Source organism: Pezoporus occidentalis, unplaced genomic scaffold, assembly GCF_034315485.1.
Source record: "Pezoporus occidentalis ecotype Australia unplaced genomic scaffold, CSIRO_AGI_Poc_V1 ctg18, whole genome shotgun sequence".
Lineage (NCBI taxonomy): Eukaryota > Metazoa > Chordata > Aves > Psittaciformes > Psittacidae > Pezoporus > Pezoporus occidentalis.
The window spans coordinates 8,210,631-8,233,967 of NW_026913640.1; the positions used below are offsets into that span (position 1 = coordinate 8,210,631).

The following is a 23,337-nucleotide window of genomic DNA, read 5'->3' on the forward strand; positions in this document are numbered from 1 at the left end:
GTCAGCCTCGGGAGCCCCGCTGGACCCTCCTGTTACCACCAGGTGGCGCCGGAGCCCCGCGGAAGCCGAGCCGGCGCCGGGACAAGAACGCCCAGCCCAGACCCCTCCGGTTCTGGAGAGAAATTTTTGCCGTGCCACGGGCTGTGCCAGCCCCGGGATCCTATCGACAGCAATTCTGTAGTAAGGCTAAAAATAGCAACCGTTAAAAACGTTCAAGAACGTCCGCCTTCAAGGGGACCAGTCCCGCAAAGCAGAGCCCCGGCGGTGCCTTTCTGGATGGTCGTTGGTGCACCCGCAGCTGTCAGGCGTTAACTGAAGTTCAGAAAACAGCCCTCAATTTATTTATAAGTAAATACTCGTTGCACCACCCAACAAGCTGTTTGAGCCCTGTAAGTGCTCAGTGAGCAGGGAGAAGTAACAGCCTGGCAGGGCCCTAGGTATGGGTGCCTGCACCCACCCGAACACCTCGTGATAGACACCGACTCACACGGAACCGCAGACGGGCGACGCTCAGGGTTTTTATGGCTCGAGGAGGATCCCGCCCAGAAACAGCCCTGCCAGTGCAAACACCACGACCGACCCGTTCTGCGAGCGCAGTATCCGCTCTCCTCACTCCCTACGGACTGCACGCTGAGGCCTTTCGGCGCCCGCGGTAAGGAGGCGGTGGCGGACGCTGGAGCCGCCTCTATCCCGCCCACTGCGGCCCGCCCAGGGCCTTCTCGCCCGCCCGCCCGGGGCCGGCTTTGCAGCAGTGGCTGTAGCTGTAGCCGCCGACGCCCGTGGGAGCGCCGGCGCTGATGCCTCCTGCGGTGGCCCGGCAGGGAAGATGGCGCCGTCCCACGTCCTCAAGTGTTGCCAGAAAGTGCTGGCCTGGGTACCCGTGGCCTTCATCGCCCTGGTCGTGGCCTGGTCCTACTACGCCTACGTGGTGGAGCTGTGTGTGTGTGAGTGGACGGCAAGGGTCGCGGGCGCCGGGGGCTGCCAGCCGGGCGGGGAGGGTACCTCGCCACTCGCCTGCGCCGGGGCCGCTTCCCTGCGACCCGGCGGGTTCTTTTTCCGTTTGCCCGCTTCAGGCTTTCCCTCAGGCGGGCGAGAGAAGACACCCCTTCCCATCCTTAGGCGCCTGCTTCCTTCGGGGATGGGTTTACCTGTTGTCCACTCTCCTCAGGCGCCCTCCCCGAGCCGTGGGTGAGCACGCTGGGAGCCCGCCTTCGGGCGCCTCATGGCGCCGGGGACCCGGCCGGGGGTCGCCTGTGGAGAAGCGAGAGACGGGGGAAGAGGAGGCTCAGGAGGGGAGTCCTGGTCGCTTAGTTTGGAGACAGTCTGCTCAGGGAGGTGGTGAGGGGCAGGGACCGCAGCAGGGTCGGGCAGTCCTCTCCGCAGCCCTGTGGGGTCTCTTCCCCTCATGTCTCCCCGGGAGAAGTTTCCCCTATTTTTTTTGTTATTACTCCGTCTTCCTGTTGTATCAGATAACTCTGATGACTTTGTAAGTGTATTTATCCCCCCCCCCCTTTGCTAATTAAGAAGTCCAGTGTCACTGAAGCTTAATGAGGCTGAAACCATCCCACTTTAGCGGGCAGGAGAAAGGATTTAAGGCTTATGGGGTTTTGTGAGACTGCGTCAAGGCTTTCTGGACGAGGGCTCAGCGTTATGTAAATCTGGCTTGCAGGAGGTGTCAGTCAGGGTATTTACCCTTTTCTGTCTTCAGGAGCATGTTGACTTTCTCCGGGCAGGGTAAACAGAGTGGAACAGCGATGCGCCTTATTTGTCAGACTTAGTTTTCCTACACTGTTTTCAAGTTTGAACAAGGAACCCCTTACTGTTTGGCATGTTTAAGTAAGGAAGCTGAAACGAACAAAAAACCTTGAAAGTATAAAGAACTGTTTCGAGCTACATACGTCTATGTAGTGTCTGTAGGCCCTCATACTTCTTGCTATTAGTATAAAATATGTGCTCTGATAGCCCTAGCTGTAAGTAAAAGGCTTGCATATGCTTTCTATCTGGGCAACCTTGCAAAGATATCCTTCCATTAGAAATAATCAGTTAGGTTTTTTTGTTTTGTTTTTTTTCTGCAGGACTTGGGGTGTTAAGATAACTTTTCAGAATGCCCATGATATTTCACAGCCTTTTGTGTTAGCTTAATGTGGACTGGAACTCAAACCACAGTTACTTGGACTTAAAATAGTAGAAATGTAATTGTAAAATAACACTTGTTGAGGTATTATGCAAAATGTTGAAATGAGAGAGTTGCAAATATGTCAGTGTATCCAAAACTTTGCAGATTATTGTGGTTTAGGTGTCTGTGCAAGTAAATAATACCAGTTTTCTGGGAAAATCATGCTTGCAACTATAAACATTTGGAAACAAGTTCTAGACAATATTTTAATACTGATACCAGAGTTTTAATAGGTCTGTGGCATGGGAGGTTGGAGTAGTCCTGGGAGGGGCTTTGTGAGGTTATAGACTCGCATTGTACATGTCTGAAAGTTTTCTGGACCCATTACAAGCTAACTGGTATGACAAAGGCAGATTAAGACTATGTGTTTCTTCTCTTAATGAAAGAATGAAACTCATCCAGAGTCTCACAGGTGGTCACTGGCTGAATTGGGAACAGAACCTTGCCCTCCCAAGTTCCAGCTGAGTCTCTCGATCATCTAGTGGGTCAGGGCTGGATGCTGGTTAATAGTTTTTCCTTTCCAGGCATAGAGATACTGCAAAGAGCCCTTCAGAGCTCATTAGGGTTTCATTTGTGTGAAAATTACTGCACAGGTTGGCTCCTGTTTATGCAAGAACTTTCACATCTATAAATCAGGTTTCTAGACATCTGAAATTTTCTGCTCACAAATCAGCTTCTTTCTTAATGTCTGCACATACAGACTATTAAGGAAAAAAGTGGTCATTCAGTAAGAAAATTACTGATTTTTATTGCTGTCACTGAATTTTACTGTTGTTACCTGTCTAAATCATGCTTGGTGACCAAGGATTTTATTTTTCTTTGAATTTTTTTCTGTTGAAGATTTTGCGGTAGGGTTTTTTGTTTTTTAACCTGTTGAATTTTGTTTACACCTCATAAAAGGTCATCACGAGAGAGGAAACGGGTTTGTAGTTGGGTATTTTTGGTGGTGGTTAGGTTTTTTTGTGTTTTTACTTTATGTGCTTTTACACTGCTGTTGAGTTTAAACCATTATGGAGAAGATTTATAGCAAAATGCAGTATTTTCTGGTTCTTGACAGGTGTATTTACTATCTCCCAGTGCGGCTTATGTTTTATTTTTGTTTGAGAACTAGTGCACTATGTACTATGACAAAGAGCAAGGATGTGCCCTTAGCACACAGCTAATTAATGTGGCGACACTTGTCTCTGCAGAAGTTCACGTACAGTGGGTGCAAAAGCAAGTCTTACGGCCTGTTGAGCTTCTGTGGCTCTGGCAAAGGGCACAGTGTGCAGCTGATGTGTGCCTGGGTAAAGGAAAGACAGAGGAAGCGAAGCTTTAGAAAAGAGCAGACGCAATAGAAGATTTTGAGTAAATACTGAGAGTAAAAGAGAAATTGAAACTGCACAGACCAGACACCAGTGTTTTTGGTTTTTTTCAAGGATTATTCTCAAAGATTAGGTAACTATTAAGGCATGAAGCTAACAAGGAAACAGGAAGAGAGAAAAGCCCTCTTTTCCAACTATTTTTTCTGATTTTTTTTTTTTTCTCCTTGTAGTCCCTACTCATATGTTACAAGTTAAACATATATATTCAGTTAGTAAATCAAGTAGCAAGTCAATGTAGTATCATAAAATATTACTAATAAAGTAAAAGATAGTAAAATTGTGCTGATTCTTTCATCACATCACCCTTTTTTTTTCAGTTTTGCTTCTTTGCTGCTTGCCCCACCCTCCTCTGCTGGAGTGTTTACATGTTGCTTAATGTCTCGCTTTTTTTGTCTTACTCTGTCATTCACTACTAGTATGTATTTACTTGATTATGCTTCTTCTATAACCCTAAATTATATTACTTATATACTGCCTGTGAACATAGGGGATGACTGGTGTGGATAAGATGAAAGGAGATTCATAAACTCGCCTATTGTTTTCCTCCGATGGAAACTGCCAGCTTGGTTATAGCTCTCTGAAGCACAACAACCAGCTGTTGTATGCTGGTGAACACTGGCTTATTTAGGCCACTGTTGCTGTCTAATTGTGATCTATCAGGTAAATTGGCTATTAAGCTAATTGGAAAGGTGAAAACAACCATTTGTCACCAAATGTGTGAAAGCTGAGGGGATGTCAGAGTTGAAAAAATCTTTGAGCATGTCTAACTGAAGGAACTGCAAAAGACTGAAGGCAACATCCCATTCAGATTTCATTTTAAATGTTTTGAAGTAGAAAAACATGAATGAATACCTTCTTCCTAGTTTTTTTTCTTCTTTTCACACATAACTTGCCCAGAGCTCAGTTTGCAAGAAAACACACGTAGAAATGCGTGAAGGATGTTATAAAATAGCTTTTCATTAGTTTAAATCAATTTCATGTGTTCTTTCTTGTTATCAAAACATGTTTTGCTTTTAACATTGCCTTTGTAAACAATGGCTATATTATGCTGTTAGTGAATTGGACTGATTGTGTCCGCTTAGCACATCCCTCAGAAGCCCAGAAAGAGTTGAGCTCTTCTCTCATGGTTTGTTTTCACTTATGGCTGACTTGTGTCTTGTTGCTTATCCCAAACATTCTTGTAGGTGATGGGCTGTAATACAGACTGGCTAGAGGCTGGTCAGAAGACACTGTTCAGACACAAGTGATAGGAGTTGGCTGGTAAAGCCAGCCTGTTTCCTTCAGGCAACCCTTTTACTAAAACACTGGTACTGCAGTCTGCACTGAGAAAAAGAGATTTGACTTTGGCTGAGTTGTCTGCAGGTTGTAGCTAGGATCTATTGGCTGGTTTTATTAAAAAAAAAAAAAGTTCAGGTTAGGGTTTTACTTCTATAGGAAGAACTGTATGTTCTGAAAAGCACCATCATGGCTCTTATCCTGGGCCGAGAGTTGTAAGGAGAATGACTTGGTTTATGGATTTGCTGGTCTTGTAAATGTATGACTGTTTTCATGTCCCAAACTCCACAAAGTATGGAAAAACATGATTTTGAAAGCTAAGGGAGTAACTAGTTCTGTGTTCTTTTCATAGCATCTATTTGCAGAAAGGTTTGCTTTTTTTAATCATGTCTAACGTCTCTAAAATCCTGGCAAACGATGCAGTATGTCATTTAGAATATGTAACTTCATGTTAACTGGTACAGACTGAGTTACTACTGTTCCAGGAGGCCACAGTAGCTCTTGTCTGTAGGGAGATAGCTGTGATTTCCCCAAAGCACAGTCCACATGAGAAGCACATGGTGATCTGTTGTAATCTTCCAATTTGAAGAGCGTTGCATAAACAGAGAGAAGGTAATTCCATCTGCTTCTTTCCTAGGAAATCTCTACTGGAAATGCTTATGTAGTAGCTATCAAGCAATGGCAAGGTGATATTAACAGCACTGTGTCAAGTAACTTCTGATTTCAGACTACAGAAAAAGCTGAAGTATCAGCACTATAGTACAACATTTGCATGTTAAGCATGCTAAAAGCATTCCCATAGGAAAAGAAAAGGTTACCTTTCAAGAAAAGGAAGAGCAAATTAAACAGGTTAGATCATTAGTAACGGTTAACTACATGCCTCTTCTGAACTTCCAAATAAAGAAATGGAACTGCTTTGGATGCGCTTAGTTGTTGCTGCAGTGTCTCAGCTCATCATAAATAAGAACCTTTCTGTTATTATAAGTAGAATTCCTGTTAAAGTGCTCAGACTGAATACAAACGTATTGGAAAGCCAGATGCTGGGTTCGAGTAGAAGGATTATCTATGCTCTTGCAGCGCTGTATTGGTCATCTTGATTTATAAGGACGGGTGGGCATGTACCCCTTATATGGCATGACATCTGCTCTCTTGGCAGCCCTCTAATGAAAGAATGGCTCCAAGAGCCACAGAACTAGTCAGTCTGGTTTCTCGGGGAGTTGTCTTGTGTCTGCTCTCCCTGCTCTCCTGCTAGTGGAAGGAATCCATCCCTCTTCTCCTTACCAGCCCTCTCTATGGAGTGCCCACCCAGCCCTAGCCCTCCATCATCAGTTTTCCCTTGTATTTGCTAACCCATTTCTGACAGCTCTGCAGTGGTTGTATCGTTCCTCAATCTCTAGTTACCATCTGGTCAAAAGAAGTGTGGTACAGTGGCCAGTCTAGTGCTGCTCAGCTTGCCAGGTGACCAGGCAGAAAATTAGTGCCTGCGCTCAGAGCGTTCCTAACAGGGCGTATGGGCTTGTCTCTTCTACCCAACCGGCAGCTTTGGTGAAACTTACTCATATGTTTTAGTGTGAAATCTACACCAAGCTTCAAAACTTGACTGAAATTGGTCCATGAGCAGGATGGCTTTGGGTTAGGGGAAGGAGCTCAGGGGAAGCCCAGAGCTAAGCAAGTATCTTGAGCTGAAGCAGGAGCTCTCCTTGTGGCGTTACTCTTTTCTGTTGTAGCTGTGGTCACATGTTGCTGCAGCACTTTCTGATCACCTTTTAGATGTGGTCTGTAAAGCTTTTGTTCCTGGTTTGAAAGGGCTTGGATAGTATGAGTATTTAAGGTTATGAAAAATAACTTATCTCAGTTTCTTCTCTGTTAACAACAGTAGGAGCTCTCTGTATGCCTCTGGAGTTAGAACAGAACTAAAAAGTGACTTTCATTTTTAGTCAGGGATTTTTTTAAGTTCACCACTTACTAATCTCCCGATTTTCCTTCAAGACACTATGGATAAGAGGACTAGAATTTCAAGTGTATGTTTTCAGTAGGCATTACTTTGAGGTCCTTGACCCTCTGCATACCGTGAACCTCAGGTTCTGCTGTCTACTGAAATTTAAACTTTGTTGTCTATCAGCTCATATTTCTATGAGTTAACGTAGACATGCTTTCCATAAGCAAAGTTTTCATGGTGTTACAAAGATGTGTATCTGAGCTGAGTTCTCATACACCTGTGAAACACCTTGGATGGCACTGTAAAAGTTTTTACTTCTGGAATGTGAGATTGCCTGTGATGGGGAAAAAAAAAAAAAAACAGGAGTAGAAAAAAATCCTAGTTGTGTAGTTGTGTGTCTAAAATTGTGCCTGTAAATGCTGAGGGTTCATGGCGTTCATTTTTCCCCCATTCAATATGTCAGTTTTTATACTGCTGTTTTTGTTCAACAGTTTCCTACAACTGGTAAGAGTTTATGCTGGTTTAACATTTACTTCCCTTACCAGTGTTGCAAATCATAGGTGCCCGAGTTTCCTGAAAAAAGCCCTTATGGAGTTTTCAACTCAGTCGTTAACACTTCCCCACCCAGTACATGTTCTTCCTGTAACAGGACAGGAGTATGCATTTTTCTGTCATTAGTATGGGTGAAATTTAATAGAATTAAGAAGCATTTGAGAAGTAACCACAGGCCACTTTTCTGTGTAAACTGAATCTCCACCAAGGTGAATCAGTTATAAAAGGGGCAATTCGACTGCAACAATTGCATTTGTTCTTTTAGCTACTTCCTCAATATTCTCTCCTGCTGTCACTAAGTTGTTTTCTGTGGGATATGCTTAACCCCTCTTGTCCTGGGTCAAGAGAAAAATGCCAGACTTTCCCTCCTGCTCCTCACCACCATCCTCACTGGAGTGCCTCCTACATAACCTTTGACTCTTTATCTGTGCAAAAAATCAAGTTCCTCCTCTGCAGCATTTCAAGCCTCTGCTTTTCCTTTTTTTTGAAAGACCAAATGCCTCATCAGTTCCTTATTCATGTTCCCTGTCGACCATTAAAGCTGTCTTACAAGACTGTCAAAGAGAACTAGATCACAAGAGCAGCATGTTCTGCTTTTGCAGTTTCTGCGGCGCTCTCTCTGCTATATATGGTGCAGCATTGTCTTAAATGTGAAGCACCAGAACCATTTTAATCATATGACTTACAAAGAGATCAGGGAGGTAGCTGTGTTTGGGGGTGGGGTTGGGGGGAGTTGGTTTTGTAGGGGTTTGTTTTTTTAGCCCGTTTGGAACAAAAGAAAAAAGAGAGATGAAAGTCATAATTCATCTGGAATTAAGCAAGCTACGTCTGCAGAGAGAATGAAACAAAACTTACACTAAATCTAAGTAGCCTGATGAGGAGCAGGCATTATTTGTTTCAAGAGACAGGTTTTTATAAGTTGGTTTGCAGTTGTTTGTGATTGACTTAAAACTTACGTTAAGTGCCTCAGCTATTGACTTGTCATAGTGTGAAAGCAGAAAACCTGTTATTGTCCCATTCTTCTTGACAAGTAGTCATTGCTTTTAGGTTTGTGATGCCTGGATTAAAAAGACCCTGGTGAAGTGTATTTTCGCAGTGCTGGGATCAATGGTACCTGAAGGTTTCCATGTCTATGGGTTTGTGACGTGCAGATTTATCTGCCCATTGCAAAGGAGCTCAAAACAGAGCAAAATTTGGTTTCTGTTGTGTTTTGAAAATTCCTGTGTCAATAACATGCAGGTCTTTGTTTACAGTATCTGGACAAGGATGCAAATTGTGCGTAGGATTTTTGTGGGGATGTTTTGTGTGTGTTTATTTTTGTCAGTTTAATCTACTGCTCCTTATGATTCATATTGTTGGTCTTAAAAAATAATTATATTTTTTTAAAAGCTTAAGTTCAGCCTCATGATTACATACTGAGTTATTACTTGCTATGTTGCAGGGTAGATACTTGTTGAGATAAAGCTAAAGCAGCAACTAGTGCCAAGGTTAGGGTTCAACTTTTTATAATTTAAAAAAATTACGAATTTAGACAAAGCAAAGCCTAAAGGCCATTGAGCACTAGATTCAGACATTTTCTATTTTGTGCAGTGTAACATTCTCAGACTTGTAAATATCCTGTTTCTCATTGCTTCCCGCACCTGAAGAGCTACTTAGGAGACACTATTGCCAAGGAGCCATCAGTACTGGAGACAAGGATCTGTTTATGAGCAGAAATGATGGTCTAGGAAGACTGTTGGTTACGCACAGGGCATCAGGTGCTGCCATGCCTCAGCTGCCTGGTTATGTGGTAGTCTCATTTCCAGCTGTGTGACAGTGCTCTCCTCTTGCTGCATGCCTTCTCTGGAATCTTCAGGCAAGTGGCTGCAGCTCCTGTTTCCATCCCAGTTTATGTTTCTGTGTAGCTTCTTGTGAGGCAGCAAGTTTAAGGGTTTGGGTCACCTTGCATGTAATCACAAATGTTTAGAATCACAGAATCGTTAGGGTTGGAAAGGACCTTAAGATCATCTAGTTCCAACCCCCCTGCAGTGGGCAGGGACACCTTGCGCTAAATCATATCACTCAAGGCTTCGTCCAACCTGGTCTTGAACACTGCCAGGGATGGAGCATTCACAGCCTCCCTGGGCAACCTATTCCAGTGCCTCACCACCCTAACAGGAAAGAATTTCCTCCTGTCTGGTTAACATTTTGGGTCCTGTGCTGATGGTTCTCACCACTGTGGATGGTTCATGTCTGCAGGTCACAGCAGCTATGTGGAATTTCTGTTCCCCAGGATCTGACACCTCTGCTCTCCTGCCATCACACCTCAGAGCTGTGTGGAATAGCCAAGTAAGGACTGTTGCTCTAGTGTCATCTGTCTGGGGTAGAAGTAAATGGATTTACCGGTAATATTCTGAGCCATAAGACACTCACCTTTAAGTGACCTTAATATTCAAGGCAGGTATTGGCTGGTAGTCACAACTGCATGTTAGTGAAGAGTGTTTTTTTGAGGGGTTTGGTTTTCTTTTGTTTGGGCTTTTTTGTTTTGTTTTGGGTTTTTTTGTTTTGTTTTGTTTTTTTCAAAAAAAAATACTAAGTCTTAAATTACCTGAGAAAATCTGTTATGAGAATGGTTGTATGTTGGTTTTTGTTTGGGGGGGTTGTTTGTTTTGGTTTTATTTTAAATATATTCATGGTTTCTAGTATTACCTACAGAACACCTAATCTTGTGCAGTATGCATAAGACATCTCATACAACATGTGACACTAGCACTCTGTCAACACCAGCTGATTATCCTGTTTGTTTCTCCTACCTCTTGCAAGTGTCCTAGCAGTGTCAACTACAGAACCACTGGAGTTACTCCTAACACAAAAAGACTTTTCACATATCCATTCACATATCCAGCTACTTGAATAGAGTGTTACTATGAGCTTCATCTGGCCAGCCTGAGTATAAATACTCCTCCTTCAAATGTAAATGTAATTAATTACTGATGTGGACAAAAGCTAGCTCCACTCAGATGCTTCAGAGTTTCCATGCCTTTCTGCCCTTTCTGTTTTTTCCTATTCCTCAATGTGCCAGATTCATGCAAGTAAGAGCTCTGTCTTTCAAGAAGAAACCAGGCTTTCTTTTTGCTGTGTCTCGTAGCTTAAAGGCAATATTGGGAACAATTTATGTGCAGCACTTCCAGACTACTGAGCAATAAAGCTGTTATGATAAAGTAGAATTTTGGGGGAAAAGAACTGAATGAAGAAAGTACAATAATTTGAGTAAGCAGCTAAGGAAAGCATGTAGAAGTAGTGCTAGGGTTTAAAATCCATCAAAATGCAAATAGAGGATGAGCAGTGGCAATAGTGATTAAGTAGCTTAAGAAAATCAAGTTACATTAGGTTTCTTTGAGCAATTATGGTAAATTGAAAGTGAATAGTATTTCTCAGGGAATAAATAGGGCTTTTCAGGGGCACCAAACGTGGTACACTGCTGCAGTAGAAAGCAAACATCACATGTAGAAAAAGCCTTTAGTTGTTTGAGCTGATCGGTCTCTTAATACATTGGGGTTCTTAGTGCAAACACAAGTGTGAGATTGAAGTTTAGACCTAGCAACACTTCCTTCTGCATGCTATCCAAGTGTTACTGTCAGGTTTGAAATCATTTAAAGTTTGCAGTCACCCTCAGTGAGAAGACCATTAGGAGACCATTCGTATAACCTTCAAGATTATTTTGCACATGCAGCGGTAAGGAGCCATCTGTAGGATTTTGTGGGTTCCAGAAGTCAGTTGCCTTCATAGCTGCGGTTTTGAACTGTGAAAGTGGTAGCACAGAATTTACTGTTCCCAGAATATATGACAGAAATCTTTTAAGTTGTCATAGCTTAATTCGTTGCTAGATGTAATGCAGTACCCAAGGAGTATCTTGCATTGATTATGCTAATTTCTGCTGTAGCCCTGTTTGTATTTATGTACTGTCTGCATTGAGGTTGAAAAGACCTTGGCTAAATGAAAAGATTCTTTATTATTGTGATAAGAGCATGTTTTTTGGGCAGAAAGCATCTGGTTGCTCTAAATTACTTGTTTTAACCGTACAACAAATAGTAATGATGGCTGATAACAAAAAAGAGTCTGCAGAGCAGCTGGAACTGCCTTATTTGGAATATTAATTCATTTTGCCCTTCCCTGTGATAATGCCTTTTTGGGTCCTTGTAGCAATGGGCATGGCAATCATGAACACAGAAAATCTGATGGCCATAAACGATAGAGCATCCCCTGTGCAGTGAGGTCTTTCTTCCCTAGCTGCATGTTCTTCCTCCTTTTTCCTCCAACCCAGATTTCTCCCCACCACCATTCCCTGCAGTGTCTTTGAAGGCATCATCTTGTGATCCCTTGAAGTCGCAAAGTAGCTCACCAGTGATGTTGCTGTGCACCGCATGTGTGCGCTTGTGCAAACAGCTGCACTACTTTAAGCCATCCACAGCCCTAGCAGGGTTTCTTTTCCCTAACCCAGGACAGCGAGAGGCCATTCACCTTTCATCACTGTAATTCCCTGCTGTTTGTGGTCACACAGACTTGCCTTCATTGGTAGCTGAAACCTGACCTGAAGTGTCTGGGAAGCCAAGTGCTTGCTTTGCTGTGTTTGTCTGTCGTAGGGGAGTGGGCACATGAGTGGGAGGTGTATCTTCATACACCACTGCAGCAAGAGTTGTCCACCAGTTGTGCCTTTGAGACAAGCACTGTGTCAGACCTGGGCAGTGGTGCACCTGTGCTGCACAGCAGCCCCAGGCACTGCTACCACTGGAGCACACTGTAGCAATGGGAGTTTCTTCATGCCATACAGCATCTGGAGAGTTTGTAGTGTCTTGCTCTAAGACACCTTTTCCAAATGTTTGTAGCCAGTGAAGGGTCTGGAGCACACGTCTTAGCAGGAGTGGCTGAGGGAACCAGGGGGGTTTAGTCTGAAGAGAAGGCTCGGGGGGGACCTTACCACACCCTTAACAGCTACGTGAAAGAAGGATGGAGTGAAGAGGTGACTGGTCTCTTCTCCCAAGTAACAGGTGATAGGACAAGAGGTAATGGCCTCAAGTTGTGCTGGAGGGGTTAGACTGGATGTTAGGAAAAATTTCTTCACCAAGAAGGTGGTCAGGCTCTGGAATAGGCTGCCCACGGCACTGGTGGAATCACCGTCCCTGGAAGTGTTCAAAAGCATGCAAATGAGGCCCCTAGTGACATGGTTTAGTGGTGGTCTTGGCAGTACTGGGGTTGCACTTGATGATCTTAAAGGTCTTTTTCAACCTAGTTGATTCTATGATTCTATGAAGGAGCCACCTCTCCTGCCTCCCTGTTCTATACAGCATTACTTTCTGAACTACCAGTGCACTGTGGGAAGCCTGCATCATATTCTTGGAGATCTGGAGTAAAAAAAATACAGCAGTCTAGCACCATATGAAGATAAAACAATTCTAGGTTCATATGGCTCAAATTTCTGCAGAGGACATTGATTCCAGGTGGTGGCAAATCATGTGTGCCATTCCTGAGTCGCCATAGCCTTTTGGCAGGGATCTGGCAGCATCCTTCTGCATTGGCTTTTGGCTACGTGATGCTGTCAACTCTGTCATCTTGACTCATTTGTCTAAAAACAACTCCCTGCTGCTCAGGGAGGAAAACACCCAGTGGGTGCCTGCCAGTCAGGAAATAAGAAATTGCTCAGTGTGGAAAGGTGACAGAATTACAGCTGCTAGAGAACAGTAGAGAGGTGCTAAGGTCTTCATGTACTGGCACTGTCCTGTAACAGAAGCCAAATTAGTATTTGTTCAAGGAAATTCACTCATTGTCTGCCCCACTTGTGTCACTAAGTAATGTTTCTACCATATTCTTGTGAGTGACTAAGGTCTGCATTTGCAAATGGGAATTATGTTACCATAAATCTGTTATACTTTCAACTAAATGCTATTCTCAGAACAAATTAAATACTTTGGATAATGTCCATGGTGCTTGGCTTTGCAGAAACTCCTGTGGGGAGTTTCTGTAGTGTTTCTGTACAAGTGACTTAGAATCATAGAATAGTTAGGGTTGGAAAGGACCTTAAGATCATCTAGTTCCGACCCCCCTTGCCATGGGCAGGGACAACTCACACTAAACCATCTCACCCAAGGCTCTGTCCAGTCTTCTAGAAGTGTGTTTGTGTCTATGCATGTATAAATGTATTTTAACCCTTTTCTTTAAAAACTAAGAAAAGTTAAGGCTGTACATCTGGTGAAGGGATGCAATTGCACATTTATCACTCTTCCCACCCGAGATGAATGTCACCCAAAATGTGAATGTTACCCTTGGGATTCATGGAAAGGCTGTAACACGCAGAGTATGACTCCTGTTAGGAGCCATTGTGGGAGGGCACAGGCAGAAATAAACACAGCACATCAGTAACGAGATCAGTTCTTATATATTCTTCTGCATTAGTTGCCATTGAATTTCTTGCTCTGCACGGAGCAGATCTGACTTTAATTGGAATATGCTTTTTAGGGGAGTAAGGAGATGTGTGGGTTTTGTAGAGCAGTGGGGTTCTTCCTGTTGAAGGCTGAAGGCAAATATGTCATTTTTCAGCATGCCTCTTGCAAGGTCTTGGCAGATCATTGCACCTCTTTACCTCAGATTGGAGAGATTTGGGGTGTTTCCTGTTATGCAGTGATTTGGAAGGTGCCTGAACACTTCATAGCAATCCTGAAAATAAGCCTGAAACTGAAGGCAAACCAGCTCCCTAAACATACTTGTTCTTCCAAGATGTTCTTGCAGGTTTTCCTGAACCAGCTTAAAAAATTTCCAAAGCTTTGTGAAATTTGCAGCTCCCTCAGTTTATACTCCAAGAGGAATGCTTCCAACAAATGCTGTTTTCTCCCCAGTCCCATTTGTTATGAAACTAATGATGTCCCTATAGCTGCAGGATTGCTTCCTGTGATAATCTGTAGGCTTCTGCCTCTTTCATTCTTGTGACATAGGTGAGATGAAAGATAACAGACAACAGTATAAAGAAGAGTATCTAGAAAAAGGTGTAATGAACACCTGGGATTATGAAGGAAAATTGCCTTTGCCAGGGATGCTGCTGGGTAGCATCCTTAGATTAACATATAAATTATGTGCAGTGCTTTATTTATTTTTTTTTTAAGAAAATAAGCAAAAAGGCAGTGCTGCCTTTTCCCTGCATACCACCACCACCACCCGTGTTTTAGAAGCATTTAAACTGAAAGTGGTACTAATTTCGTGAAAGCTGATGGCTTGTAACCAGTTGTTGATGGCAAGTAGTTACAAGCAATAGAGAGCTAAACTGGTAACTTAAATTACTAGGCCAGGGATGATGGGCGACAATGTGCTCGCTCTGATTTGTTGGTTTTCATTTGGCTCTTTTTTTTCCTGTACTAGAGTTCAAAAGCTAGAATCGATTTCCTGATGGTGTAAAGCTGCTTGTTACGCTACCAGCCTAGCAAATAAAGGCCTGTTTTATGTAAAGGTTAAATATTAACTCACTTAATGGAAGGCTTTGCCTGGTAGCCTGAAGATCCTGTAAAACTGTTTGTTTGCCATTTGCTGAGTGAATTTGGACTCAAGTAGTAGGATTCCTATTTATTTAATCTATCTGACAACGGGAATAACAACAGTGAAGGGGATAGAGAAACGCATGAACTTCTGAGGCAGTAGAACTGGTCATCTTTTATTTTTATTTCATTTGAGGATGATAAGACAACATGAAAATCACAAGCGTTTCAGTATTGGCTTTTACCTCAAAACACAGGGGTTTGCCAAACTAAAATTGTTCTGCACAGTCAAATAACTGTGTTCTGACACATGGGACCAAAGTAGGAAAGAGAAAATCATCTTCCTGGTGCTGTGAATCTTTAATTAATTTTTATGAGGCTTATTTAGGGATCCTTTTGATGAAGTCTCACAGGTGATAGCATCTTAAGGTTTTTTTTTATTTCCTGTGTGTGTAAAGACTGTTTATTATTTTGAGTCTTCAAACATGAAATTTGGATCAATTTTGTTTCGTGCTGAGAGCAGAAGTAAGGCTACAGATTATGGAGTGCTTTAATCAGAATTGCATACAAAAATTTCCTGTAATTTTATAGATAACGATGTTCTCCCATTAGAGGATAATTAAGAACTTTCTTATATTCCTTGTCCAGGGATATAGGTGTTTGTCCAGCTGTGTGCAAAGGTGTTTACTTAAGATATAAGAGGAGCCAAAGAGTAAGCTTCATTTGAAGTACTTTTAGGATTTTTTTCTTTTTTTGAAGCTAAGCAAACAACCCTCCTCAGCAACTTTAATTTTCACTTTTTAAATGATTTTATCTTCTCCTTGTGTAGTTGAAAAATGTGTTAACTGGAGAAATAACGCATTATTAAAATTTCAAGCAAACGTGGGATTTGCTTTAAAAAATAATGTGACTTCTGTAGCATGCAGTGGAGTACTGCTGAGACTACCATGACACAACAGGACCTGGTCTTACATTTACATGCATGCTTTGTAGGTAATTGTGTGTTTCAGGTCTGTTTTCCTGTGTAGATCATGTCCCTGTTGCAGACAGAGACGGGGGAGGAGGATATGCAAGTATGCATACCTAATGTGAAATTAAGATGTTCTTTAGGATTGACCTCCTTTAGCTTGAAGCTAGCCTTGTTCTATTCTAAATGGTAATTTCTCCTTCCTTTGGGTGGAAGGGACCGGAACCTTTTCCGTTAACTTCACAGAGACTTCCATGGGCAGATAGAGGGTAGCAAGTGGATGTTTTAAGGAAGGGGCAAAAGGATAAGGATAAGATGGGAGACAACGCACAACACCACGCCCACACATCTGAAGAAAAAGGGGTCATCTGTGCATTGAAATGTCTTCTCATTATGTCTCTTATTGACTAGAAAAAGAGACATAGTTGCAGACCCTCTTACTATCGATATCTGCAGTTAGGTGAGACACAAGCCACCTCTGTGACCAAAGTAACCCTTCAGAAGGAAGTCTGCAATGCGCACTCAAGCCCTGCAGATTGAAGACTCTTGTGTGCATCAGGAAAAAGCTCTTGAACTGGCACACAGACTAATGACTGTAGAAATGTTAGAGCTGAGAGAGAAGAGACAGTATAGAGTGATGTGAACTGCAGTAGGCAAGACATGCCCTGTTAACCTTTAGCTTGTGCTGGTGACCAGAATTTGCTGTATAAGATGAAGAGTCAAGAAAAGATCCTTTCCTTGTTGCGTTTCAGGAATTCAATGTCTAAGGAAGAATAAAGCAACCCAATAAGTAAAGCAGATCTCTGTTCAGCATCTTGCCTGAACTTATGAATGAAGTGTGAAGGTTCTGGAGAAGCCTGAAGACGGGAGGATGTACTACTAGTCAGGCAGTATACAAGGTAGATTTGAATAACAGAATTTGCTGTTGGGTTACAAGGAAATAAGGATGTAGGAGATAAGGAAGTGGAGAGATTTTAACTATACTTGAAGAATCCAGGTCAAGGGAAAAAAGTCAAAAATAGCATGTGATGGGAAGAGGGATATGGTGGCAAAAAACTGTGAGGGAAGTAGGTTACATGTAACACAATTCCACGGGGACTTCTGTAGCAACTTGTTTTATTTCATTTTCTGCTTTCTAGTAGTACCGTTGTTGGCTTAGTTGTTGAGTCGGAAAACTTTGCTAGGTGCATATATGAAGGGGAACATGCATAAATTAGGATCTAATCAATGTGAAAAGAAGTGTGCTCACTTGGTTAAGCAGGGAACTGAATTCCCTCAGCTCTTCCACTGACTCATCAAGCTTCAAGGGCTGGCCAGAGTAATACTGATTCCTGTTTTACCCCCAGTGTGGGGTAGGGAAGCTGTACTAACACCTGAAGTGCACTTTGGCACAAAACAGCTGTCTCGTATCTCGCTTCTAGCCAAACACTTGATTCAGTATGCATTTACTCACCATGTATCTTTTTTCTTTTTCTTCCAGTTACTATTTCTTCAACTGCAGAAAAAGGTAAATTTTTAATTTTTAAAGGTGTGAATAGTTTTGTTGCACACAAGTCTTAAGGCACATAGAAGTTAAATATACTCCTTTGTATGTAAGCTCTGTAGCAAGTAGATTACTGCTAAGAATCAAGGTAAATATTGTGAGGTTGAGTCTGGTTAGCTTCTAGTACCCCAAGCTTGGGATAATGACAAGCCCTGTGAGTCTGTGATCTAGGTTTGCAAATACTTTTAAATGAGTACCTTCTAAGAACAGAAAAAGGATAAGAGAGAAGGAACTGCAGCAGATCCACAAGTCCATTTTCTGTTTATTTCTGAACACACCCTGTGACCTGAAATACTTACGGAAGAGGAAGAATTGTTGTTCTGCAGTTTGCTATTTTCCGAACAGCTTACCAGATTCCTAAGAGCCCCATTCTTTAGGACTGGTTGGAACTGTGCAGAACACAACCATTTCAAAGGTGGCTGCACATTATAATTTTAAATTGTTGATGGTTAAGGCCTGTTTTGACAAACTGTACTTAAGTCTTCATATTGGCTTTGGCATGTATGTGCCACAGTGTGTAGTACTTAGAGGTACAAACTGACCAAAAAGATTCCAGCATTCTTTCTGTGCCACTTCTTTTAACTGTGAATTGAAAACTAGTATAAAGGGTGATTCCATTCCAGAAGTTCAAAATATGTCTGTTTTTTGTATAAAACTTACTTTCATTTTCCTGTAGAAATACAAGTTATTGATGAGGTATTTGTTTGGGAGTTCATTTCAGCTTATGGGAGGGGGAGGTACGCGGGTGGTAAATTAGGCATAGATATGCATTTTAACTGTCTGCAGAGGGTTGTCTTCAGAGTGTCAGATGACTTGTAAGAGGCTCTCATCTCTTAAATGTTTTAGCAGAAGAGCACAGAATTTGAAGGTAGTCTAGCAGTGTTCTTCCTGGTGGGGAACATCCAGGAGAACACTGAAAGGAAGGAACCTTGTGGGAATCTGTCCTGTTCCTGTTACTTCTTCATTAGAAGATGAGAGGGAAAATCTCCAAAGTAAACTGCAAGTTGTTCAATGGGAGCTGTGTCTTCCTCTGGATTTTTATATCCCATTACACAGCTGGGCTTTACCTACTTAAAAAATTCTGCAAATTCTGCTATGCTTTCCTGTTGACCTGTATTATGAGTAAGCTTTACTTTCTAGTTTCTTCTGGAAAGACAAGTTTCACATCTCACAGTATCACAGTATGTTAGGGATTGGAAGGGACCTCGAAAGATCATCTAGTCCAATCCCCCTGCTGGAGCAGGAACACCTAGATAATGTTACACAGGAATGTGTCCAGGCGGGTTTTGAATGTCTCCAGGGAAGGAGACTCCACAACCTCCCTGGGCAGCCTGTTCCAGTGTTCCGTCACCCTCACTGAGAAGAAGTTTCTTCTCAAGTTTAAGTGGAACCTCTTGTGTTAATCTCAGTTAAGGAAACGTGACAGAGCAGTGATGTTGGTGTTGCATAGTCAGATCTCTGGCTTTAATACCATTGTGGTGCATGTCTGACTGAAACAGGTGCTCTTAAACCTACCAGAGAAGAAAAGTGCCTGAGTAATTAAAGAGATTGACAGGATCACTGGAACCTGACTGTGAGGCTTTTAACAGCTGTCACCTGCACGCTTCTTGCACCTTCAATTCTAAAGCATGTCACAGGCATCCTGTATGCGTGAATTTCTTTATTGAAATATTGAGGTTGATCTTAAAATGAGTTGTAAAGTCTTTTTTTCATTTGAAATGAAAGCTGTAGTAAGTTTTATGAAGTTCTGATAAGCTAAATCATAATAGCCAGGAAATAACATCAGAAGGGTCAAAAGGCCAACCTACCAGTAACATTGCTGTGTAAATCAATAATGTGCATCTTAGCAAATATATTTTGCTTCATATTTCAGTGTACTGTGTTCAAATTCTTTTATTTCCAGTAATTAATTGAAACTTTTGATTAAATGAGTGGCAATTTATTTACACCATTAAAGCTATTTCTTTGTAATTTCATATTCTTGTCTAGGTTTATATTCATTAGGATAGAGGAATAAATTCAACTCTGCATCTCTCTTAACAATATAATATACTTCTGTTACATATCTTTCTGCAATCTGACTGTCTTGGATGTAGTATTAAGAATGATTCAGAGAAGAATGTTAATAGCATATCTTAGGAGGGGTTAGCATAGTTTAGGAGGATTCTAAGAGCATGTCTTAAGACATTGTCCTCTTGAGGGCATAAATTATGGTCTGATATGCATCAGTGCTTTAAAGAGAAGTGACTTCATTTGGTCACAGCATGGCACCAAGAATCCTGGATTCCCTTAGCTTTGCCAGGATTTCCTCATGACTCTGGCTAAACTGGCCAGTACTGAGGTTTGAGGGTTTTGAGGTGTTTTCTGTGTAGCTTTCTACTTACAAGAAAATGAGCTGAATAGGAGTGAGGCTGGTTTATATTTGTACTGGAAATTGATCCAAGATGCTTCAGAGATGCTGCAGAGGAGATAGGGCTACCCATAATGGTGGGTAGATGAACTGCCAAAGTAAACTAAAGCTGTCAAAAATGGTGTCTTCCCTCCCTCTCTTTTCTTGGGGAGCACTGTAATCAGGTATCTGTGCTGATACTTGTAATCACAGTAGGAATGGCAGTACAGGAGTGGGGAAAAAAAGCAAGAATTTATTCAGTGGAGGGCCAGTATGGACTGCCAATTGCAGGCTCTTCTGTTCCAGACTGAGGGATGCCCATCACTGGAACAGCCATGAAATTCTCACCTCAAGTTGCTCCAGTTTGGCTACTGAGGACAAGCCATTTTAGTGGCTTTTAATGACAGCGACAGATTGCAAGTTCTCAGTTATTGCAAGAGTGCAAAAGCACTGTAACAGCTGCCTCTTTCTAGTAAATATTGATAACATTGGCACAGTTCTGTACCCTTGCTTGCAACCAGCATTGGTGCTTGTTATTCATGCTGTTGTTGGGGCATTTACAGCCTGCAACAAGACTGCAACAAGAAGTTTGAAGGATTGTGTGTGCTCTAAAAATAATCTTTCAAAATAATCTGAATTGTGGGGTGATTTTTATGGATGGAATGGAACTGTTTACTCTGTAAGTTTGTTTTGCTGTGCCCTGCATCTCATTTCCTTTTTCCTTCTATTCAACTCCTCTCACCCTCTTATCCCCCAAAGCTCCTATCTGTGCATCTGATGCCACTCCAGTTTTGTGTCTTTCTCCTCTTTCCAAACCATTCTCTCACTCTTTGATTGCTTGACCAAATTACGTTCGTATGTTTTTAATAAAAGACAGTTTCTAATTATGCAGTGCCTACTACAGTGATACACAAGTTCTTTCCCATCAGGATGACAGTTTTAGGATAGCCTTTGAAAAAGGCTTTGCTTTTTGCTTTTTCGATCAGCTCCAAAGTTGAAAATTTGTCAAATCTGGCTGTAAGGTTGGAGGAGTTGGAGGCAAAGGTAAAAAGCATAATTCTCTGAAGAAAGCTGAAATTAAGTTTGTTTTCAGTGTAACAAGCAATGAAAACCCTGAAAGATAAGTTAAGACCATGTCTTCTGTGACTGCACAAACATTTCCTGAGCTGTTGGAAGTTCTCAAAGATTCTAGCCTGTTTTACCATCCATGAAGTACATCATGCAGCTTAAAGGAGTGTTTTTATGTGCACAGGAAAGTAGGTCAAGTTTCCTTCTTCCTGGAACTGAAGATAATATAAGTGAAGATAATGTAAATATTTACTATGACTTCTTTTCTATGGCTTGCTGTTCTGGCACAACTGATCTGTTTCCTCTTTACAAGTGGTAAAATAAACTGTTAGAGGAAACAAGATTGGAAGAAACTTCCTGGGTCTTAAGGTCTGTTTCTGGCCTTTAAGGCAACCGTATCACACAGACCAATTCATAAATTGATTGAGCTCTCTAGTAGAGCTACCTACATTTTGTTGCCACATGACTGTAATAGCAGAACTCTTCCAACTTATATTCCTGTGATGATTTGAAAGATAATCAGGCAGTTTTTAACTCACAGCTAGCTCTCATCTTGGAGTGCTGTCCTCTCCAAACCTGTACTTCGGGGTTTTTATTGTCATTGGTGATCAATGTCTTCTAAAATGGCACAGTGCTGCACTGTTTCTGTTAGAAGTAGAAAATAAATTGAATTCTATAGGTCAGTTATCAGATAATTTAGAACAGAATTGTAGCATCTTCTTTATCCAAGAAGGTTAGTCACATGCCACAAGTGAAGCTGTGTTCAGGTTTTTGTTTTTGGGGTGGGGTGGTTTTTTTCCTTCAAAGTCTGTTTTGGAATTATAGATAAGAGCATATTATTTCCTTGAGGAATAACAGCCATCACGCTTGGGTTTTTTTTTTGCTGTTTTTTTTTTCTGTTTTTTTAAATGAGCACTCCTAAAGCACTAAATCTATTCAGGGGAAAGGGTTTAATATAATTTTATCAGGTGATTCATACTGTAATAGTTTAGCCCTCATCAGAGATCAGTGATTTTAGTTCTTGTTCTTTTCAGCTTTACTTACCAAACTCTTTATTTGTATTTTATTGCAGCTGTCTACCTTGTGATTTTTCATCTGTCATTTTTCATGTTTGTATGGTCTTACTGGAAGACAATTTTCACATCTCCTGCATCCCCCTCTAAAGAGGTAAATATAACCTCAGAAAAATGTCAATGCCTTTTTTTATAAATAGCTGAACTCTTTTCAGTGATGAAATTTGTTTGCAGTGCTGCATGATTCACCTTTCCTTTCTCATTATCGGAAATAGAACAGCATGACAGTGTATCATGAATAAAAATGATCAAGTGACTCTTAAAATACCGTATACTTTGTGTAATGACATTTCCTCATACAAAACATGCACTTAATTAATTACAAGTTTGACAGTCATGTACAGTGCTTTGCTCTGAAGTAGTTTGCTTGAAACTTGGAATTTTTAAAACCAAATGAAATGACAACATTTTTATATTTCCCTTTTAGCCAGTTTTGACCTTTGTTTTGATTAGAGAAAGTACGTATGCAGTGTATAGTCATAACTTGGAGGACTGAACAACTTAGTAAGTCAAGGGTTAAGGTTTAAGGACAATTGAGAAGTGAATACATGAAGGAGCTTTATATAATGGCAGAAGACCATAGAAGTTTTGGTTTGAAAAAAGAGTGTTAATTGCAATAAGCCTGAGATGGGTTGCCTTGTTTTCTGTTTTCTCTGAGGTGTGTGTATGTAAGGATTAAATATTGGCACCCTAAATTTACAATGTTTCCTTTTCCTTCCTTGGTCTTACAAAGCTTTTAAATTGGCTAAACTATTTGAGGCTTTGGTTACTCTATGGGGGTTGAATTTTTATTCTATTTTTGGCAAGGCTGACTTTCAGTGCTAGTGCCAACCTTAAATGCTTTTGAGAAGAGTTTAAACCATGCTTCTAAGGAAAAGCAAACACTGCTCCACAGTGCTTAATTATGGCTTAGAGATCTGCTTCTTAAGCTACAGAATACAAAGTGAAAAGACCTGAAGACTGTTCTGCTATTTAACTAAGCAAAAAGAGTGAATGAACCTGGTCAGGGGTCTAGAACACAAGTCCTATGAGTAGCAGCTGAGGGAACTGGGATTGTTTGAAGAAAAGGAGGCTCGGGGGAAACCTTATCACTCTCTTACAGCTACCTGAAAGGAGGTTGTAGTGAGGTGGGTGTTCATCTGTTCTCCCAAGAAACAAGCAATAGGACAAGAAGAAATGCTCTGAAATTGCACCAGGGAGAGTTCCAAATGTGATTGGAACTGTGTTACTCTAGGTTTTGTAAAGCTGTATGAACTAGAACTGATCATAAACCTAATACCTAGCAACTTGTACTGTCTGCTTGGATTCTTCAGTAATAGAAGATTTCTTCTGATAGTACTTATTCTGTAGTTACAATGATTGTTGTAGCATACTTTTCATATTCAGTGAGTGAAAGGAATGGTTTGGGCATTTGGCATGTAATGAATGTTTCCTATAGCAAGTGTAGAGGTAAATCAGATTGAATACAATTTTCTACAGTTATCTTAAAAAA

General features: G+C 41.5%; 1 protein-coding gene across 5 annotated transcripts in view; it reads left to right on the plus strand.

Moving 5' to 3' along the window:
* The first annotated feature begins 679 nt into the window (after positions 1-679).
* Positions 680-23,337, plus strand: part of ZDHHC20 (zinc finger DHHC-type palmitoyltransferase 20) — a 42,623-nt gene continuing 19,965 nt past the window's right edge. For 2 of the 5 annotated variants that reach the window (XM_062615215.1, XM_062615216.1), the window contains exons 1-3: positions 680-944; positions 17,253-17,279; positions 21,845-21,939. In XM_062615215.1, the coding sequence (XP_062471199.1) occupies positions 827-944; positions 17,253-17,279; positions 21,845-21,939 (240 nt within the window). In that variant the 5' untranslated portion in view covers positions 680-826. The remainder of the gene's footprint in view (positions 945-17,252; positions 17,280-21,844; positions 21,940-23,337) is intronic. The other 3 variants (XM_062615213.1, XM_062615217.1, XM_062615214.1) reach the window with 2 other exon arrangements.